The 20,685-nt window shown below is 39.7% G+C and overlaps 1 protein-coding gene across 2 annotated transcripts in view; it reads left to right on the forward strand.

The window, feature by feature from the left end:
• NELL1 (neural EGFL like 1) overlaps positions 1-20,685 on the forward strand; it is an 807,199-nt gene that overhangs the window by 589,294 nt on the left and 197,220 nt on the right. For both annotated transcript variants that reach the window (XM_035012452.1, XM_035012453.1), the window contains exon 15: positions 8,227-8,322. In XM_035012452.1, the coding sequence (XP_034868343.1) occupies positions 8,227-8,322 (96 nt within the window). The remainder of the gene's footprint in view (positions 1-8,226; positions 8,323-20,685) is intronic.

Genomic DNA, 20,685 nt, shown 5'->3' on the forward strand with positions numbered 1-20,685 from the left:
GCCTGGGTTAGTCGAATACCAGCTCCCGTCACCACTTCTCCTTCCTCATTGCCTGTCTTCCAGCAAGCCCAGGCCTTCTTTGGTTCCACCAGGGGTGCTCCATGCCTCTGTCCTTCTGCCTGTGCTGACTTGACCATCCTTGGTCCCAACCTGCCTGGTTACTCACTGTTTTTCTGATTCAGCTCTGGCATCCGCTGTTGTGTGGACCTCTCTTTGACCTTCTAGGAAGAAGCAATCCTTTCCTTCTCTCAGCCTCCTTTGAGTTTGCGTAGGCAGTATTGCCAGGATCTGTAAAGAACTCCATGATATGTACACTCTACACCTCAGGGCTTTTGCACTTGCTGTAACCTCTGCTTGGAACACTTTTCTGCTTGATGGTTCACTCTTTCTTTCTCTGCTTGGGTCTTTATTCATATATCACCTGCTCAGTGAGGCCTTCCATTATCCCCCTGTTTAATTGCAACCTTCCTCATTGGCACAGCCCCCACTCCCCTTCTCTCTTCTGTTTCTCGCTATATCGCCTTTCATGTAACTTACCGTGTCACTTACACATCTATTTTGTTGTTCTGTATCTTCTCCCACTAGAATATAGACCCGTAAGTTGAAGTATTTTATCTATTCTTTGTAATCCCTGGTTCTCGGAATAATCTTTGGCACAGAGGGTGTTCAATAAGTAATTGTTGAATGACTAAATAAAGGATTGTCTATTTTTTGTAGCCTTTGGCACCGTTGACATTTTGGGCTGGATAACTCCTTGCTTTGGGGCTGTCCTGTGCACACAGGATGGTTAGCAGCAGCATCTCTGGTCTCTACCCACTAGTATGGCCACTAGTGGCACTCCCCCATTTGTGACAACCGAAAAGGTTTCTAGACATTGTTAAATATCCCCTGGGGAGGGGAGGATTGCCCTTAGGGAGAACCACTGTAATAGACTCACAGGTTCTGGGGAACAGGGATCATATCTTACTAGAGTATCTAGTGTTTTAATACGTAGTAAATGTTTGAGACATTTCTAAAACTGAATTGATCTGACTTGGTCAAATTGTTATCTCAAATTTCATGATACAGTTCATGACACAAAACTGTCTTTTCAAATGTTGTTTTCTCTATATAAGTAATTTACAAAAAAAGAGAGTTTTAGTATCACCAGGGTTCCAGATTATGATATAGAGGAAAGCAGAATTGCAAAAAATTTGACCCTAGTCCTTAAGAATCTCACAGTCCAGTTAGAGAGGCATATAAACAGCACCCTGCTCCCCCCAAATACAAAAGGATGCGCTGTCTCTCCATTCAGCCATGCCATTCCCATCTAATTTATCCTCTGTAACAGATTTTCTATGAAGACCCATATAGTGAATATTATGACTTTCCAGACCAGAGGGCGTCTGTTGCAACTATATCCACAGAAAATAGCAGCATTCTAGACGTTTTCTTATATCAGTGTTTCTAGAGCTAAGACCAAAATCTCAAGACTAATCTAAAAGTGACTGTGCCCCCACACACTGGAATGCTGTAGACTAGAAGAATACAATGATTACCAAGGATGTGTGAAATAAAGGCACAGTTTAAACCGCAGGCTTAGTTGGCTGGGGAAGCAAGTCAGTGGGTCACAGCTGTATTTTATAAATGATAGAGAATAGAGTACAATACAAGGCAATGCAATGGAAGACAATACAATAGAAAATATCAAAGTTCATTAATAATTCAGACTAAGAGTCAATCTTCTATTACTGGTTGTGTATATGTGAAGGCTTCTGATATAAAATTTATGTCTTATATTTAGTGTATTAAAAAAGATTAGCAAAGCATGCTCTTAAACCAAATAACTAGAATGATGGACAAAAGAAAAGTCTGTATGCAGATATCCAAGCAGTTCACTACAGTGCCTGAAGGTCACTAACAAACCTGGGAAGTGGATGGGAAATGGGAAGATGGAGAGGATGGGTCCCAGATTGTAAAATGCTCCTGATTGCCTGCATGGCTTACTGCATTCTCTTCTACTGTTCTGTCTCTGACCTTGACGTGAGTTATCAACACTAGCTCATTTCATCTTCTATTCAGTACCTTTCCTCAGGACAAACCTTGACCTGAACTGTCCTTTTTCCTGTGCTTCTCTACTTGGCAAAAATCCCATTCATTCTTCCAGACCCAACTCAAATCCCAGCTCTGTTGAAAAGCTTTGCCCCAAGTCCACCAGGCGCAATTTATCATGTTCTCCTCCATGTTCTCTCAGCACTTTATTCATATTGCTATAGTAGCAGTTACCATGTTTTATGATGCTTGGTTTTATATGTGCCACTCTCTGTCACTGGGTTGTGAGCTTCCTGGGGATGGGGACCATCTCTCACCTAGTTGTAGACTTCTCAGTATCCAGCATATCATCTGTACATCGTTGGCGGGCAAGTCCCAAGTGGATGGCTTAGAGAGGTGTTTGACGTGGGACTCGAAACCCAGAATACTACTTTGTAGCATTGTGACCTTCAGCTTCTCTAAGCCCGTTTTCTCATCTGACAGTGAGGATAGCATGACTAACGCACAGTGCTCTTGTTGTTAGCATGAAATAGAATATTGTCTATAAAGTACTTAACAGGTCTTCCAAAAATGGAATTCACCATTACTATTGTTAGTATTATTACTTTTGAAATGGGGAGTGCAAAGGCCTATTGGAATTGTGGATACAGACACAGATGGTTAGTAATAGGGATGAAGGTGATTTGGGGCCAATAATTAAATATTAACTTATGCAATATACTGTGTGCTTGAGACCAGAATGATATGAAAATTGAGAGTTGTAGACATCTGGTTGTTTGGTTTTATGTATCAGACTAGCCACCTAGATGATTTTACTCTTACCTTTTCTCTTCATTTTAAACTTTTTTGAGGGGAGAAATTGAGAGGGGAGAAATGGGAAAAAAGCGTTAAAATAACAGAATTTTGCTCCTGGAGACACCTAGTAGACTTAAATTGTGTAAAATTGGAACACACTTTCTCAGTCTCAACACTATTGACATTTGGGGCCAAATAATTCTTTGTTATGCAGTGTCAACCTATGCATTACAACATGTTTAGCAACGTCCCTGTCCTTTACCCACCAAACACCATTAGCACACTGACCCCACCTGCCATCTTCTGATGACCAAAAATGTTTGAGGGGGTCTTTGATAGTTACATACCATGTTCTGAAAGAGGTCAGTGATAAACCAAAAAGTAAACATGGAGGTGATATCCCCTTTATTATTGACAGAAATGAGTTGAAGAACATGAGTTTCAGTCTGTAGCAAGCTAGTTTGCTAAGAATGAACACAGAATAAGGCCAACTTACCAACCACATCCCGGGGAGGAAGGTGTCATTCGGGAGGTAAGGAAAATTGATTCCATCTGAAGGCAGCTTACTCCCAAGAGAGATGTCAGGTGGCCATAGAGTTTGCTGAGCATGAATAGGTTTTAAATATTTCCTGCCTTCCCCCTTTTTGGGATTTTAGGTGCACATAATCAATTATAATCTTTGATTTATGACATCCTGTAATCATCGGTCCATGGTGGTCAGCTATCATTTATTTAGATACCTTGGTGGTTATTTTTAAAGGATGTAATTCATCTAGTAATGGATTATCCAGAATAAAACTAGAAATGTAACAGATACTTCTAAACACGGTGCTCTTCTGCCTGGTCTCCTGCTTATCCCACCTGAGAATCATCATCCTGATACATATTCTTCCTAAATTTACCAATGGAATTTATTCCCTTTACCTCCATAGGGCAGAGCAAGCAGTGCTGACAAAGAGAGGTCAGAAATGAACTTAAGGAAAGCTTCCTCAAGGAAACCAGGAGGGAAGCCAAAGGGTTTCCTTTTATCAGATGGTGCTGGGACTTGTATGTTTCCTTGTGTTTTGTCAGGATACAGGATATCCCTAGAAACTAAATATATGCGTATAGAACTTTAAGAGGATCCTGCAAAGTGTTTAGAACTTGAATGGTTGTTACTTTTTTATTAGTGTAAAACTATTTTTGTCAAATTGAACACATGGTGATGATACTGGGCATCTACGAACTGACATCCGCAAACCCACCTTCTCATTTTATTCCCCTTAATGCCCAAGTTTTGTTTCCCATGCTGAGACTTTTTGAATGTAAAACAAGTAGTCTTTCTGTGGATTAATTCTCCCTCAATTTTGAGTTTTCTGATTTGATTTTCTTGCACAGAGTCCTTTCAAAAATAGAATAATACCGTTTCAGAGTTGACCCAGTGCGACATCTCCCCCAGGGTAGTACATTAATAACAAATGGCACTGTGATGACAGATTCAGGTTTATAATGTCATTGTATATTTGCAATCTATTCAAGCCATGCTTTGGAATTAGGAAAGTGGTTGACAAAAGAACAACATACCCATGATGCCTGAGCTTGTCTGAGTTTGCAGAGGAGCTGTGGCTCCAAGTTGCATTGCAAACCACATGATGCTACTAAACTCATCAAGTCAAGAAGGAGTGACAATGAGCCCTCATTAAAGAATAAGCTGCTTGCATAGGGATCTTTTCTAAGTCACTGCCACATCTCCAGAATGTAGCACACAAACTGATGCATAATAGTATTGTTATTTGGAAAAACAGGATCCTGGTGATAAATAACAGTCAAATCTAGTTCTTGGGCACATTACACCTGCAGTGCCCTGTGCTGGTGGTTTACGTTGGTAATTGAATTTAACCTGCACAGCATGGGTATTATCGTTATTGCTTTGTTCTTGAGAAACCTGAGGTCCACAGGAGTGAAATAATTTGCTGTAGGTGACACAGCTAATAAAACAGAACAAGGAATTGAGCCATGTAGTTCTACTATCCTATATTTTCATAAACTAGAAAGAAATGTAATGGTGACTTGGCTTATTGTTTCGGTTATGCCATCAATGAAGTAATGCTGCATAAAATTATAGGTCCTCTGATTATCAGAATCATTTTCTTTGAAATGCTAGGTTGATAGTTGATCAAGAAGAACCAGATATAAATAATCTATTCACATCCTTTAGTCTAGAATACTAGTATATTTTGATATCTTACAAGGTATTCAAAGAAAACTTGCATTGATCTTGATTTCAAGTGGTTTAAGTTTTGGATGGCATGCTCATTCTTTTTTTGCTTTTGTGTTTTGTTTTTTAAATTATTTTTCATCGTCTCTGAGGTTCAAGTAGGTAATGAATTTCTTTTTTATTCCAGATCTGTTTAAAAAATCCTATGTGCCTGGATTTGGTCAATTGTAAAATGGCTCAGACAAAAATGGAGATGCGATGAGACATACATGACCTTGAGCAGCTCCCTACCTCCCTTCTTTCATGCCACATGTGCAATTTGGACATATTTTTCTTTCAATTTATAGTCCATTTCCTTAGCCCTTATGGAACTATCCAAAAAAAGAATAAAGCGACCCATGTGAATACCAGATTGCAGATCAACCTGCACTATAACATATAAAGAAAAGGCAAGACTTTGTAGCCAAAGAAGTCTTTGCTTGAATCTTGACTCTACTGCTTTGCTACCTGTATGGCCTTAGATGGGGTACTTCATTTTTGAGCCCCAGTTTCACCTTTTTTGTCAAACAGTAACACCTCCCTAATAACACCATGATAAGGGCCATTACTACTATTATTAGAAATTAAAGTATAAATAATAAGGGATGCCTTTCACCCCTCCTTGGTGAAGCTGAATACCTTGTCGGATGGGTTTATATTGTCTGGTATTAGACGATTTATCCTTGGTCCATGTTTCACAGCCATAACATTATTGCTGTCAATCAAATTTATTTAACAAGATACTTACTTAACACTATGTGCCACACACTATTTAAAGGCCCTTTCAAATATTAACTCATTTCATCATCATAGCACCATATTTATTATGACATCTACGTTCTTAGACTATCACAAACATCTCATGCTTTCTTCACAAAATCTCTATCATTTCTTCTTAAGAGTTGAGTAGATCAGGAGCACACGTGTATTATGAATCTGCCTATCTGTGTGTATGTACGTGTGTGTGCACATATGTGCACACAGCTCTGCATCAAGAGCTGTTTGTTTCACTAAAGAAACCCCAACTGAGCTTCTTGCTTCCAAACCCCTGTCTTCTTTTGGGGCCACTTGAAACTTTATCAGCTTTCCATGTATCATTTTCAGTTTGCAAAACCACTTTATTTTTTTGTTACCAGCATTGATGCAGAGCTATATGTTAAATACCTTACTTGAAATGGTAGTCATCAGTGCACAAATGTGTGATTTTTTGGGAAAAGGGATTTTGTATATATTTGTATGCATATATGTATATACATATTGATTTTTGATGAACATACCAAAACAGATGTGTAAATGTTTTTTGCACAGTCTCAGGGTACTAAGATGCTGGAAAATGGGAAATGGTATTTGAATAGCAAGGTATGCACTATCTGTCCTCTGGCGGACACAAAGGAGCTCACAATTACTTACTAAGCTACAGAATGTAAAATTGTCCAGGGAATATTAAATGATGTGGAAAATGACAATATTGTGAGAAGTTCTATGTAGCTCAACTAGTGTTGAACTATCCAAATACGTTATTTAGCTTTTTAAAGTTAAACCCGTATTATTTTTGTGATGATGGCAAAATATAACCATGGTATCTTTCCAGTGTGACATGTTTCTCTTTTTTTTTTTTTTTAAAGATCTTATATATTGAGAGAGAGAGAGCACAAGTGGGGGGCCGAGGGAGAGGGAGAAGCAGACTCCCTGCTAAGCAGGGAGCTCGAAGCAGGGCTCCATCCCAGGACCCCGAGATCATGTCCTGAGCCAAAGGCAGAGGCTTAACCGACTGAGCCACCCAGGTGCCCCAATGTGTGATATGTTTCTAATTGCAATTAAAAACATTTGCTCACCTAGCTCTCATGTGAAAAAGAAATGGTGGTACCAAGTGGCAGTCGTCTTCATTAATGAGAAATTTTGCAGTTTTGGTACCAAATTACTGGTTATCCTGCAAGGCTTGATAATAAATTATTTGGCATGAAAGTGTTGAGGAATTGTTAGAGCAAGAGTTTTCTGAATAATGTGCAAAATATAGGTGAATTCATTCAGCAACTATTTTTAAGCATCTACTCTGTGCTCGGATTCTGAAACTGTGGTACAATGGGGAACAAGAACAACCCCAGTTACTTCTCCTGATGGGTCTTACAGTCCAATGGATGAAACAGAAGATGGTAATTAATGAATTATATGTAAGTGAACAATGGTAGTTAGTACTGCAAAGGAGAGGGTCCCAGAGCTATGCTGTGCTAGTGGCTGGTAAGGGAAAGTAACCTTGTCTCAGAAGGCTAGTAGGGTAGCACTGAGATGGGTGGGGATCATTTTTTGATGCTTATCAAAAGGCTTATCAAAGTTCACACCCTCTGAAACCACATTTTCACATTGAAGCATTTCCCCTAAAGGAATAATTTGAGGTGTGTGAAGCATTTTAGCTATAGGGACAAGGCATTGTTTTCTTATAGAACTGTTAGAAACATCTTAAATATTCAAAAGTAAGTGCTTAAATGTATATTATCAAAAATGATATCGACTACCTGGGGTGCCTGGGTGGCTCAGTTGGTTAAGCATCCAATTTTTGGTTCTGGCTCAGGTCGTGATCAAGCCCCACGTCCAGCTTGTGCTCAGTGAGAAATCTGTTTGAGACTCTCTCTCGTTCTCTCTCTGCCCCTCCCTGTGCTCACATGTGTGCTCTCATGTGTTGCTCTCTCTCTCAATAAATAAATAAAACCTTCAGTTATATTGACTACCCAAAATCTTTTAAAATAATGCAAAAATGTTTTTATTATAATAAAAGATGTTTTAGGAGTAGTTACAAAATAGTATTTAAATTGCCTTTGCCTTTACCCCTACCCTATCCTTTCTAGTTACTCAATTTATCCTATTTGATTTCAAATATATCAATAATCAGAATAGCAGCAACAGTAATAGCTGCTCATACTAACTACCACTTAGCACATGCCAGCCCTGTGCGAAATACTTTATTATTTCAAATGATCTCATGTAAACCAGTGAAATAGGTATTATGACATTTATTTCTTTTTGTATACCGAAACTTTTAAATATGTCACCACAGGTATGTATGCTCTATGCACCAAGGAAAGAATTGTTTCAGTGTTCACACTATTCACCATGAGTTTCCTTATTGCCATCTTATCTAAGAGAAATCCCTTACTTTTTGTTGACAGCATTCTGCCAAGAGGGCTGCAGATACGGTGGAACGTGCGTGTCTCCTAACAAATGCGTCTGTCCTTCTGGATTCACAGGAAGCCACTGTGAGAAAGGTAACCTTGCCTCTTTTCTTATTTTGGGGGGTTATCACTGTGGGTTGACTTGATATGTCCTGTTTTGATGGTGGATGTACCTCTCCCAAAGTGGGTACCTTTTTGTTACTACATAACAGGCATCTTCCCTTTGAAAATAGGGCTTCATTTGCTCTCCCTCCAGTGTGTCTAATTTAGCAAGGTCCAGTCTTTTCTCTGCTATAGTTTGCAGTGTGCATTTTTAGGACTAATCAGAGATAAAGCCTCACGAACTAACCCGCCCCACTTATCATCTATTGGGTAGCATCACAGGCAACTATTGGAGTTTTAACAATCTGCTGCATCAGCGGAATCTAAATTAGAACCACATGCTCCTTGCGCAAAAGCACGTTAAATAACTCCAGCAGCAGGTTTATTGGTGTGCTTGGAATTTTATTCTAATATTGGTTTATTATGAACATTATCCTTCATGGACCTGACAATGTAAGCCAATTAGTATTGGTAAGATTCTATTACGTGCCCCTTTCTATTTGCAGTAAATGTAGTGTTTATACTTGGTGCTATTTGGTGAAATCCAGCTCGGTCATTAATTACAAGAAGTCCTCTTACCTTTGTGTAAGTGAAATTTGACAATCAATGTTAGTGTGCCAGTAATCCTTGCAAGCAACAGGTCAATGCCATATAAAACTAAATATTTCAGTGTATTTGTCCATGAGTTTTATTAGGGTAAAACCACTGTATCATTTTTCTGAGACGGGAATAAACTTGACACCATAGAATTGCAGAGAAAAGTGGAAATACAATGTTGTCATCATCATTCCTATTATTTGATGAGGGGGAGGATGTCTTCATCTAATGCCAAAGATCTAAGCAAAGCTCTTTTTGCTTTGGGTTTAAGGGTTTCATTTTTTTAAATGAGCCTATTTATTATACCCCAAATTGTCCAACATACTACATTGTGCTGCCTGTATATTTACAAGGCAGCCTGATCCTTTAAAAAATATGTCAAAATTTACATAAATTATTCAAGGAAATCAACAATGTGTGTGCCATTGTTTCCATATTTTGTGATATTACCAACAAATCAGGTCACATTTATTAAATAATATTAATTGGCGTATCCTTAAAAAGAGACCCGTAAAGGAGCCAAGGTCTGCTCCTGAGCAGCATGAGAGCATTACCACATGGAGCTGAAATATTCTTGCCAAAAGCAAGGAAACTTAATGGTAACTTAACACACATGCCTTTATTGCAGTACATTGGATTTTGATTAGGTTTTCTAGAATGAAAAAAAATCTAAAGGTTTCGCCTTATTTCCTCTAGAACTGCTGTGTTTCCCTAAAATGAGTATACAGGGATTCATGGGGACAGAATGGTGATGGTGATGATGTTGATAATGACGGATACTACTACTACTGATACAGGATTTCTCATGTACTAGTTATGTCTGAGGCCTTGTAAATGAATGCTTTAATATTAACAGCAAACCAGAGATTGCTATCATTACTCCCATTTTATAGATGGCAAACTGAAGCTTTAGCCAGGAGAAGCAATCTCTACAATGCTATCAGAGCCAGTATTAGAACTGAGAATAAAAACATCAGTTGCATTGCACAAAGCCTGCATTATAAACCCTTGCATGTATTTCTCAAGGATAATACGTGGACTTCCTGTTAAAATCCAGATTTCTGTTCTTTACTTTCACCAAGCACCTCAGGTTACCTGTTATAAACCAGTTGTTATATTGTTATTGAGATACTTAACCAGAACATCCGTAAAGTTCTTACTCTTTTTACCTTTTAAAGAATTAGGGGAGAGCATTGATCTTAGACCAGGGTCCGAGTCAGTGGCAGCTCAGGAAAATTTAATTGTGGTTTCTGATGGCTTGTTCGTTTGACCTCTGGCCTTTTCTCTGCTCAATAAGTGGTTGGTTGAATCAGTGCTTACATTCTGGTCCATAATGTGGAGCAGGAAAAAGAGAGATAAAGGAGAAAATCAAGATCAGAGGGAAAAATAAAACAAGGATTGATAGGACATGGATTCCTACGTAAATGTTACAAATGTTGAATTTGAGATTGAGAATTGCATTTTCTTGGATATGTGCACAGTTATTGTAAGGTTAAAAAATAAACAAAAAACAAGGCTTCTCCACATGTGATGCTCTCTCCCATCAGTAGCAAAGCCATTCCATTTAATACTGGCCAGTATTCTAATTCTGTAAGATTTTTTGGCAGTAGAATAAAGTACACATTTTCCCGTCAATTGTGTGCAAGGGATGTAGATGAATTGTAGGCAAATACTGAAACGTATGCCATATCTTATCTGAATTATTTTGTCATATTGATCATTAATAATAAACATTAAATAATTCTGTTTTCCACTGAATAGTGATATGGATACCTTGAGTCTCAGGGTGCAAGGGAAAAATGCAAATGCATTATGAATGTCTCATAGCATGATTAGACTAAATCTTTTATTTGGTTTCTTTCAAGTTAAGGGCTAATTAAATGGTCTCTTTTGAGATATATAGAGTTCACTTATGTTTAGTCTTAAAATGTTTCCCATGACCCCCCTGGTTATTGGTTTGATCCATTGTGATATTCAGCCTTTCAGAATACAAGCACATTTAGCTAAATCATTGAAATCATTTGTTAAAGAAAATACCTATCTAGAATTTAATGAAGTTAAAACACCCACCTGTGTTTGGTATGTAACACAAAGATGAACAACTCAAATGTGAAATCAAAGAACCACACTAAATCCAAAAATAGGTTACCTACCATAAAACAGAACACCATCTTCTGAGAACTGAATGAGATTAAGTTTTCTACTTGGCATTAAGCATATTTGCAAGCAAGACCAAGTAGACATACATACAAGCTATCAAACTATGTCTAATTAAAGATTTCTTAAGCTTGACAATATTGACCTTGTGGACCAGATATTTCTTTGTTGTAGAGGGCTGTCCTGTGCCTTGTAGGATGTTTAGCAGCATCACTGGACTCTATACCCACTAAATACCATTAGCTGTGTCACCCCCAGTCATGACAAGCAGAAATGTCTCTTGACATTGCCAAATATTCCCAGGGAGGCAGAATTAATTCCCATAGTCAACACTGGGTTTAAATGTAGCATTTAAAAAATCTTTTACATAAATGGTATGTGTGTATATAGGTGTGTGTGTATTTGTATATATATGTGTGTGTGTGTGTATACACATATATACACACATATATTTTAGGTAAATGTATCAGTGTTGTTAATATAGAAATTATAAACATTTTTTTGCTAGAGAAAATATTTTAAAGCCATCTGTGGAGCATTTTTAGAAGTGCTTAGAGTTGCTGTAATTTAGAACATTCTTGACCAAGAACCAGAGAGAGACTGGCTGATATCCATCATGTGGTATGTGAGGCACACCTTCTTATGGTCCTAGGAACCAGGTTGGTATGGAAGCTGTGCCAGTTCTCTGTCCACTTTCTCCCAGTGACAGTGTAAACATGTGAATGCTTCAACCCTACCCAGGAAGCATGTGACCCTAACCCTTGTGTTCTCCTGAAGGAAGAGAAAATCCTTTATTCATCCATGTATTCTTCCTTCCATCCTTTATTCCTCCCTCCTTCTTTCCTTCCTTCCTCCCTCCGTCCCTCCCTCCCTCCCCCTGCCTTCCTCCTTACCTCCCTCTTTCCTTCCTGCCTGCCTGCCTGCCTGCCTTTTGTACTTAGAGAATGTGTTCGTGCGCAAGCTGGGGAAGGGGCAGAGGGAGTGGGAGAGAGAGAATCTTAAGCAGGCTCCATGCCCAGGATAGAGCCTGATGTGGGGCTCAATCTCACGACCCTGAGATCATGACCTGCGCTGAAATCAAGAGTCAGACACTTAACCAATTGAGCCACCCAGGCACCCCTATTCTTTCTTTTTTTTAGAAGGAAGTTTTCAATATATGTAATAAGATAATGTCTCATAAAACTTAGATACACACACTTTAAATGGAGTTTTCTCTATAATGATTTCTCTCTGACAATACCAGGCAGTCACTTTTAGTAGGAGTTTTGACTGGGATATAAATGCAGATGTTCTTTCTGGTGGTACACACAAGACAGCTAATTTTACTGCATTTCCCTATTTGTATATTCCATGAATTCTAAATTGTATAAATTCAGACACTCATAACCAACATCTTGTGAATCAGACAGTGAGAATTGGGCAGTACTCATCAAACTATAGACTAGACAATAGTATAATGTAAAAAACTGGGAAAAAATATGCTGATATTATAAAAATAGCAGAGCTTGACTTTTTCCCACATAACTTCAGAAATGGGTTCCTTTATTGTAAATATTATTCTCTTAACTCAAGCACTGAACTCTCACAATCTGCAAGCCTTTCCAAAGCATACGAAGAACCTGATCAGGAATATTCAGGGAAATCAATAAATAGCCAAAAAAAAAAAATAATTTGACACTGTTATCCATTGACAATATCATTTCCAGGAGTTATTGTTTTCTTATTTTGGTTATCTGGATTTTCTAATACAGTAAATATTATTTGTGTTTATTTTAAACTTGTAAAAATCATTACTACAAAGAACATAAAAACTCACAAAAGGGACTTCATTTTTCTCAGTTCCTGGGGGTCTTTTAACTTTTCCTTAAGAGGAAATGACTTTTTGCCAGGTAATTTATTCTGTTCTTTTCCCTGAGCCTCAGGGCCTTGCGGATATATAGACAGAGGGTAGCAGTTTGCCCTGAGTATGTTATCCATCCACCAGAATGGTCAGAAATAAAGACTTCTGTATTCTTCCAAATTTTAAATACTGCTCTGGTTTTGAGAGCGCTGGACTGGCATTCACCTGTATGCATTTTCTCTGCCTTTCCTTGTTTCAGGGAAGCATTTTAAGAGCTTTTAAGAAGGTGGATAGTGGTTCCATTCTGTAAATGGAGAAGAGAATACTTCTTTTTCCTCTTCAGGTATCACAGGAAGGCATGTGGGAAAAGGAGGAGTGCAAATGCGCCTGTTCAAAATCCTAGCCGTTAGGACCTTTATTTACCTTTTCTCAGCAGGAGCTTTCTCTGGTGGTCTGGCACCCGGGACGGGCTCAGTAATGGCGGCTTCCATTACTAAAGTTGCCGCTGTCGTGCAGCCAGTAGGTGCTGGAGTAAGCAGTGCCTTTGTGGCATCATCTAAAAGGGAAATACGGGGCTTTGAGGTTTCTCTGAGTTCACCCCACCAAAGAAGAATGCACACAGATGCTCTACTAAAATTTCATTGAAGTCATCTGAGTGTGAATTTGCTTGAGGAGCTATTCCCTGCTCTGGATATTTCCAGAAATAGAGACTAGCAGAGGAGAGGCATTGCAGTGGAAGAAGAGACGAGCCCAAACCCACCAACAGAGATTATTCACCTCAAGGACCTTGGGTGGGAACTTCTTCTTGTCTTCAACTCCACCCACTCGACTTGTCCTCTTCTTTTCAGCTACAATGGAGAAATTGGGCCAGAGGTCCAACACACCAAAATGGGATTGCCACTTAACCCTCACAGCTGCCGGGAGCTCTTCAAAACCCTGTCCTTGCCCGGCCAAGATCATCATTTTGCCTGATTTCAGGCATCTCCTTGAGACAACACGGTTTCACCTCATTTCAGTACAACTGTAGGGATTGATACCTTTTGTTCACAAACAGGGGCTTGGACTATACCTTAGGGATGCAGCCGGGGGTGGGGAAGAGGACTAGACTAAGGGACAGAGGTCTGAGTTCTGATACTAGATGTGCCTTATGAATTACTTAGCTTCTGTGAAATGAAATTTCCATTAGCCTACCACCCATCTCTTATAAGTCCCCAAATTTTGCATTTGTTACTTCTTGGAGGCAGCTAGTTTCACCCTTTTGAACACAGATGAGGACATGTAAGCATGTTATTCAGCCAGTCGGTAGGGGAGTTGAGGTTCTAAACCCATGTATGGATGAATCCAAAAGTTCATACACCTTCCAGGCATCTGTTGCTTCTTGATTGCTTTACCTGTGTCCAAGGGCACTTAAACAGATTCTATAGAAGACCAAATAAATTTTGTTCTCCTATGATGAATGAGCCATAATTTGCTACTTCATTATGTGCACTGTTTTTACATATTCCTTTCAACATCTTCGTTGTGCCTAAGGCAGAAAGAGAGTAAACAAAATAGGGGTTAAGAGCACAATCTCTGAAGCCGCATTAGCTCATTTTAAGGTGCTGGTTCAGAACCTGCGCTATGGGATCAGATATATGTATTGTTTCTGAGCTTGATAGGCACTACAAAAAGGGCTTTTAATATTATTTATTTCATAATATTATGGTGAGATTAAATGAAATCATCTATTTAAATCACTTGGTAGAGTGCCTGGCATATGGGAGGTGTCTGGAAATGATTTCTATCGTTAATTCTGTTCTCGATTTACCAGGTGATAAAACTGAGACTCAGAAATCATAGGCTCCTTCCCCAAGGACATTCAGCAGGTAAATGGTGGAGCCATGCCTTATGTTCATCCGCTACTACCAAGGTCTCTCGTCTTTCTGTCCCTCTTACGGTCTTGCACTGTTCCATTCAAATGCAAAGTGTTTTTATTCATGTCATCTTTGCCAATTCATATTCTCTCTGGTCCCATAAACATTTTATATAATTTTTTTATCAAGCGAACACATACTAATTTATGCACCAGAGTTTTGCTCTGGGGAAAGAGTGAGTTAATTCACCTGAAATAATGGCATGTATAACCTAGATAGGGTTCTCGGGAATGATGTTTTCTTGCTGTTGTTTGTTTCCTATTTGTTGGAGTTGAGATTGAAGGCTTAACACCAAGTTCTCTCTGTATTATTGATAGCATAGGTGGCTTTGCAACTAGGCAGACATGAGACCTCAGCGAAAAGGCTACCCCCTGTTCCTTCTACAAATATTTCCTTACCCTCTTCTTGATTCCCCAAATTCACGTAGAAAAACAACATTCTGATTCTCAGTTTGGCACCAGGAAACCTGGATGCTCTTTCCAAATTCCACTCTTGACTGGCTATGTGATGGGGCAGCATCTGCTTTTCCTGTATAACATGGGAGTAATCATCTTAGAAAAACCTTAACGTGGTCCAAACTCATTCCTCAAACTTCCCTAGGAATTTCCGCTGAGAGAATAATCAGAGATAGATACGATACATGAATGGGGTTTGAGGATATGCTTAAAACCTTGAAAGGATGGCATTTTAAATAATAATATATTGAAAGCAACCGAGATTTATAACAATAGAGAATTAGTGAAATTACAGGTAATGATTGGAACCTTTAAAACCTATGGTGGAAGACTATTTCATGAGATGGGACATACAGTGTACAGTTAAGAATATAAACTCTGGGGCGCCTGGGTGGCTCATTTGGTTAAGCGACTGCCTTCGGCTCAGGTCGTGATCCCGGAGTCCCTGGATCGAGTCCCGCATCGGGCTCCCTGCTCGGCGGGGAGTCTGCTTCTCCCTCTGACCCTCCCCCCTCTCATGTACTCGCTCTCTCTCATTCTCTCTCTCTCAAATAAATAAATAAAATCTTAAAAAAAAAAAAAGAATATAAACTCTGGAAGCACACTGTCCAATTTTACAGCCTTGCTCTATTGGGAAGTTACTTCAATCTTTTGTGCCTCAGTTTCTTGATTTAAAAAATGAGAGTAAGAAGAGTACTGCCCCAGTGGAGGGAGGGTATTTTTAAAATTTCCTGGATCTAGGGAGCACTCTCTATGCACTAGATATTATGAAGTAAAAATGGCATGTTCAGTATGAGTCCAATTTTTATGCACAGACACACATGTACTATACACAGGGAAAAAAATGCCGGGAAGATGTTGATCTCACTACGACTTATCGGGTCCTTGTGTTATTTGGGAGCTTTCAGGACCAAAAAAGGTCTCAGTTAAGCAACTAAGTCAATACTGTATTAACGCTAAGTAAAAGCTTTTTACTGTCCCCACTCATCAGCCTGCGTCAATCTGAGAAGTCTGCAGTGAGAAGCAGGTGTGGACAGTTCCCCTTTTTTTTCCTTCAGTACCCTATTTTAAAATTCATAGGTGTCCTGAATCTTACCCAGGGTGAGAGTTTTATGGGAAAGAGGATAAGGCCTCATAGAACCAGTATGGTGGTCTTCTAGCTTTGAGGTCTTCTGGATGGGAGATGTGCAGTTGCTGGTTCTTGCTTCTTGAGGGCTTTGGTGAGGGTCTTCAGTCATTAGGGACTTCCAAATGAAGTTCCATTGACATGGACAATCCTTCATCCTTCTGTAGCTCTAAGCTTGTGAAGGTCCCCTCCTCTGTTGTGGCTCCTTGGCCCTGTAAGTTTCACAAATGATTAGGTGGAAGCTCTGACGCTCTTCTGTAGGATTCTTACAAAGCAGATTCTTTTCCCCTCCGTCAGCCCAACTGCAGCCTTCACTTAATGTGGGTTTTTTGTTTGTTTGGTTTTGCTCTGCCATGTGGTTGAGGCAGCCACAGATCTAGGCATTAACCTTTAGATTTCTGAGGTATGAATCAAATACCAGTTGCTATGTCCTTCACTATCCAGAGGACATTTCTGGGTGTGCTTGAAGTCTGTCACCCTTAAACAAGTTTTCAGAGAAATGTCTTCCCTCTCTCCCATTCCCACCCCTCACCCCCAAGTCACCTAAAACAGTCAGCATGCCAAACAACTTTCTTTAACAAAATCCTTACTTTGGGCCTTTTCAACATGCCTTGCTGAATTTCTAGACCTTTGTTTACAAAGCTGGAAGGTGGTTAATGGTTAATGTAAGCACATTTTTGAAAGTGTTGTAAAATAATCTAGCACTCAGCTTTGGAAGGCAGGAATCCTTAATACATTATCATCTGCCACATCTCTGACATGGGAGAAGTCCAATTTACCCTATTACATTTGAGTTCAGTAAATACTTGATAAATGAATAAATGAATGAGTACAGAGCAGAACCTTAAATTTCACACGGTCCAGTCTTTTCATTTTGTAAATCACACGTTGTAATGACTCCAATTGAAATCTCATTTAAAAGACACCTAAGTCAAAGCATATCATATTGGGGGTGGAGGACAGAAATGCCATTAGTATAAAAATTTGGTGTATTTTCAGTAGCTCTGTCAGCATGCCTTTCCAGAAAGCAAAATGAAAGGAGCCAATCTTTTTAATAGATTGGTCTTCCCCATCAAGTAAATGAAAGCTATTAGGTATTACCTTGTCTAGTTAGTAAAGCAGAAAATAATTCCTGACTCTATGACAAGCAGTTCTTGCTCCCCACCAGGAACGCTCACACTATTGAACTGTGAAAGTCAGGAGTTTGGTTCATATATTCATTTTTAATCCCATACCCTGGGGAATACAAACACCACGGGTAACTTGAAGCATAATGGCTAACCAGAAAGAAAGTCCACTGTCTGTGGAAATATGACCAACTGGAACCCAGGAATTACAAAACTTGCCCAGTGACTAGTATCTAAGAATTCTTTGTATCCCAGAATACATACTGCGCTACAGATCCTGTGGAAAAAGACTAACTGAAGCCAATAGACTGACTGAGAGGGAATATAACTCTTGCGATTTGCATTACTCTCTCCTAATAGAATCCACTGATTAGAAAAGGTAGTTGCCTGAAAATGTTCACTCAGGTCCAAAATATGATAAATCAAACATCAAAATGTATGCATTCACTCTGGTAATGGTTGACGAGATAAGCAGTTTCTGGCTTGGTGGGCTAATGTGATTTTAAAGCATTCGCCAGTTTAACAGAGACCTTAAAGTTATCTGTGTGTGGCCACAATTTGAGCTAAAGTAGATTGAGTCCATGAGGGGATGCTTTATCTTATAAGCACTGAGGAGGGACTGAAAGGTTTTCTTATCAGGGTTTTATTTTGTTAAGGAATACCTTGCTAAGAAAACCTTTCAGTACTTTCTCACTGTTTATGAGATAAAGGCAAATTCCGTGGCCGCGATATATAAAGACTTCCGTGACTGGTCTCCGCCCACTTCTCTAGCGTTATCTCCTCCTTCTCTTTCACATAATCTACATTCCTGCCTGTTCCAAACTACTTCTGGCCATGGAAATACACTTTTATTTAGTTAGTTTTACTGATCCCTGAGCTTTTGTTTGTAACATTCTCTCTGCTGTTAACAAACAGACTTAGATGTTGATCACAAATATATTAATTTAAAACAATGGAAAAGAGTGGTTATTGAGGGTCTCCAGTAAAGCCAGAATACCTCTGATCCTTCTCCCTCTCACCTTGCTCCTCCTGTGGTCTTCCTCCTGGGTCTTCCAGTTGATGGCAGGATCTATCCTTTCACATTCCCTGGATCAAGATCTTGAAGTCGTCCTTTACTTTTTTCACTACATATCTAAATCTTTGCTTGGCCTCCAACATATGTCTAGAATCCAAACTACACATCTCAACCACTATCACTCTTGGACATGACATCATCATCTCTAATCCAGATGCATGTAAAAACCTGACTTCCTTCCTTCCACCGTGGTATATTTATAGTCTCCTTTCAACAAAGTAATCAAGGGGACATTATTAAATAATTTAGATCTAGTCACTCTTCTGTCCCAAATGCTCCATGACTCCCTATTTTCTTTTTTTTTTTTTAAAGATTTTATTTATTTATTTGAGAGAGAGAATGAGACAGAGAGAGAGCACGAGACGGGGGAGGGTCAGAGGGAGAAGCAGACTCCCTGCTGAGCAGGGAGCCCGACGTGGGACTCGATCCAGGGACTCCAGGATCATGACCTGAGCCGAAGGCAGTCGCTTAACCAACTGAGCCACCCAGGCGCCCCTGACTCCCTATTTTCACACAGTTATTACAATGATCTGTGAGACTACATGCTCTGGGGCACCCTCCCCACCCCGTTACCTATCTGCCCCCTTCGATTCAGTGTGCTCCCCTCACTTGTATGCCATCCGTTCCAGTCATAATGGTCTCCTTGATTTTCTGAGACCACGGTAGTCCTGTTTCCTTTACTCTTTGGTTTGCTGAGAATTTTCCGCTCCCTCATGTTATTTATTTGTTCAAGAGTTATCTCTTCAGAGAGACCCTCATCCCTAACTAAAATAATACATGTCCTAGGGCGCCTGGGTGGCTCAGTTGGTTAAGTGTCTGACTTCGACTCAGGTCATGATCTCAGAGTCCTGGGATCGAGCCCCACGTCAGGCTCTGCGCTCAGTGGCGAGTCTGCTTTTCCCTCTGGCCCTCCCCCTGCTCACCCTTTCTCTCTCAAATAAATAAAATCTTTAAAGAAAATAAAATAATACGTGTCCTCCTCCAGGTTACTGTTTTATTGTCTTCACAGCCTTTACCACTCCCTGGCATGATCATGCCTTTTTTGGTATGGTTTGACAGCCTACCCAGGATTTAAGCTCCATGAGGGAAGGGCTTTTGGTCTTACTGCCACTGTGCCTTTAGTACCCAGGACAGTGCCTGGCACACAGCAGTTGGCCAAAACGTTTTTTGAATCAAGAGATAATAAGCATCTCTTAGTTTTTGTGGTAGTCTCCAAAGATACAACACTGTCATCATCATGGTATGTCTTGGGAAGAATAAGAAAATTATTGTTGTCAATCACACACCTTCATCCCTGATATTTTTAGGTCATATGTAGTCAGAGTTTTCCTTGATTTCTCCTTTACCCTCACTTTCCCATTCAATCAATCACTGCAGTCTATTTTTTTTTTTTTTTTTTCTCTCTCTCCATCCTACTGCCTCAATCTAAATCATTGGAGTGGCTTTTGCCTGGTATGACTAGAAAGCAAATCTGTAGACCCCAAGTCCGGTTCTTACCTCAGAAAAAAATGTTCTTCCTGCATTGCAGCCAATATCAACCCTGTAAAATATAAATACAATCAAATTACTTCTGTGCTGAAGAACCTTAAATGGTCTCCAGTACCTTTGGCATAAACCCCAGCCTCCTTTCAGTAGTATCACTGACTCTCTCTGAGCTACTTCCCCATTTCACGTTATAATCAATCCCTACCCACACTGAACTTCAGATTTTCTCAAAGCAATAATCTTCCTTCCTCAGGCCTCTGCCTGTGGTATTGGCTCTATGTGGAACTCCTTGCTTGCTTTCTCCACTTTCCTTCTTACCCCACCATATCCAGTCCCCCCTTGTTCTCTCACACAGATATTAGCTTAAGCTGTTGTTCAGAGGTATTTTCTGACTCCTTAGTCAAGGTTAAACCCCTTCCAGCATGCTGCATATCGACCTGGGTTTCCCTTTCCTAAAATGTATCGTGAATGACTGCCTGTTGGCTCATTTTCTCTCCCCTCTCTTCCTAGCACCCATCCCTGTAGCATAGCTGACAGTTTAATTTCTCTCCCCTGCCCCCCAAAACCTACAAAGTATTA

The sequence above is a fragment of the Mirounga leonina genome, unplaced genomic scaffold (assembly GCF_011800145.1).
Source record: "Mirounga leonina isolate KUSES-001 unplaced genomic scaffold, KU_Mleo_1.0 Mir_166, whole genome shotgun sequence".
Taxonomy (NCBI): Eukaryota; Metazoa; Chordata; class Mammalia; order Carnivora; family Phocidae; genus Mirounga; species Mirounga leonina.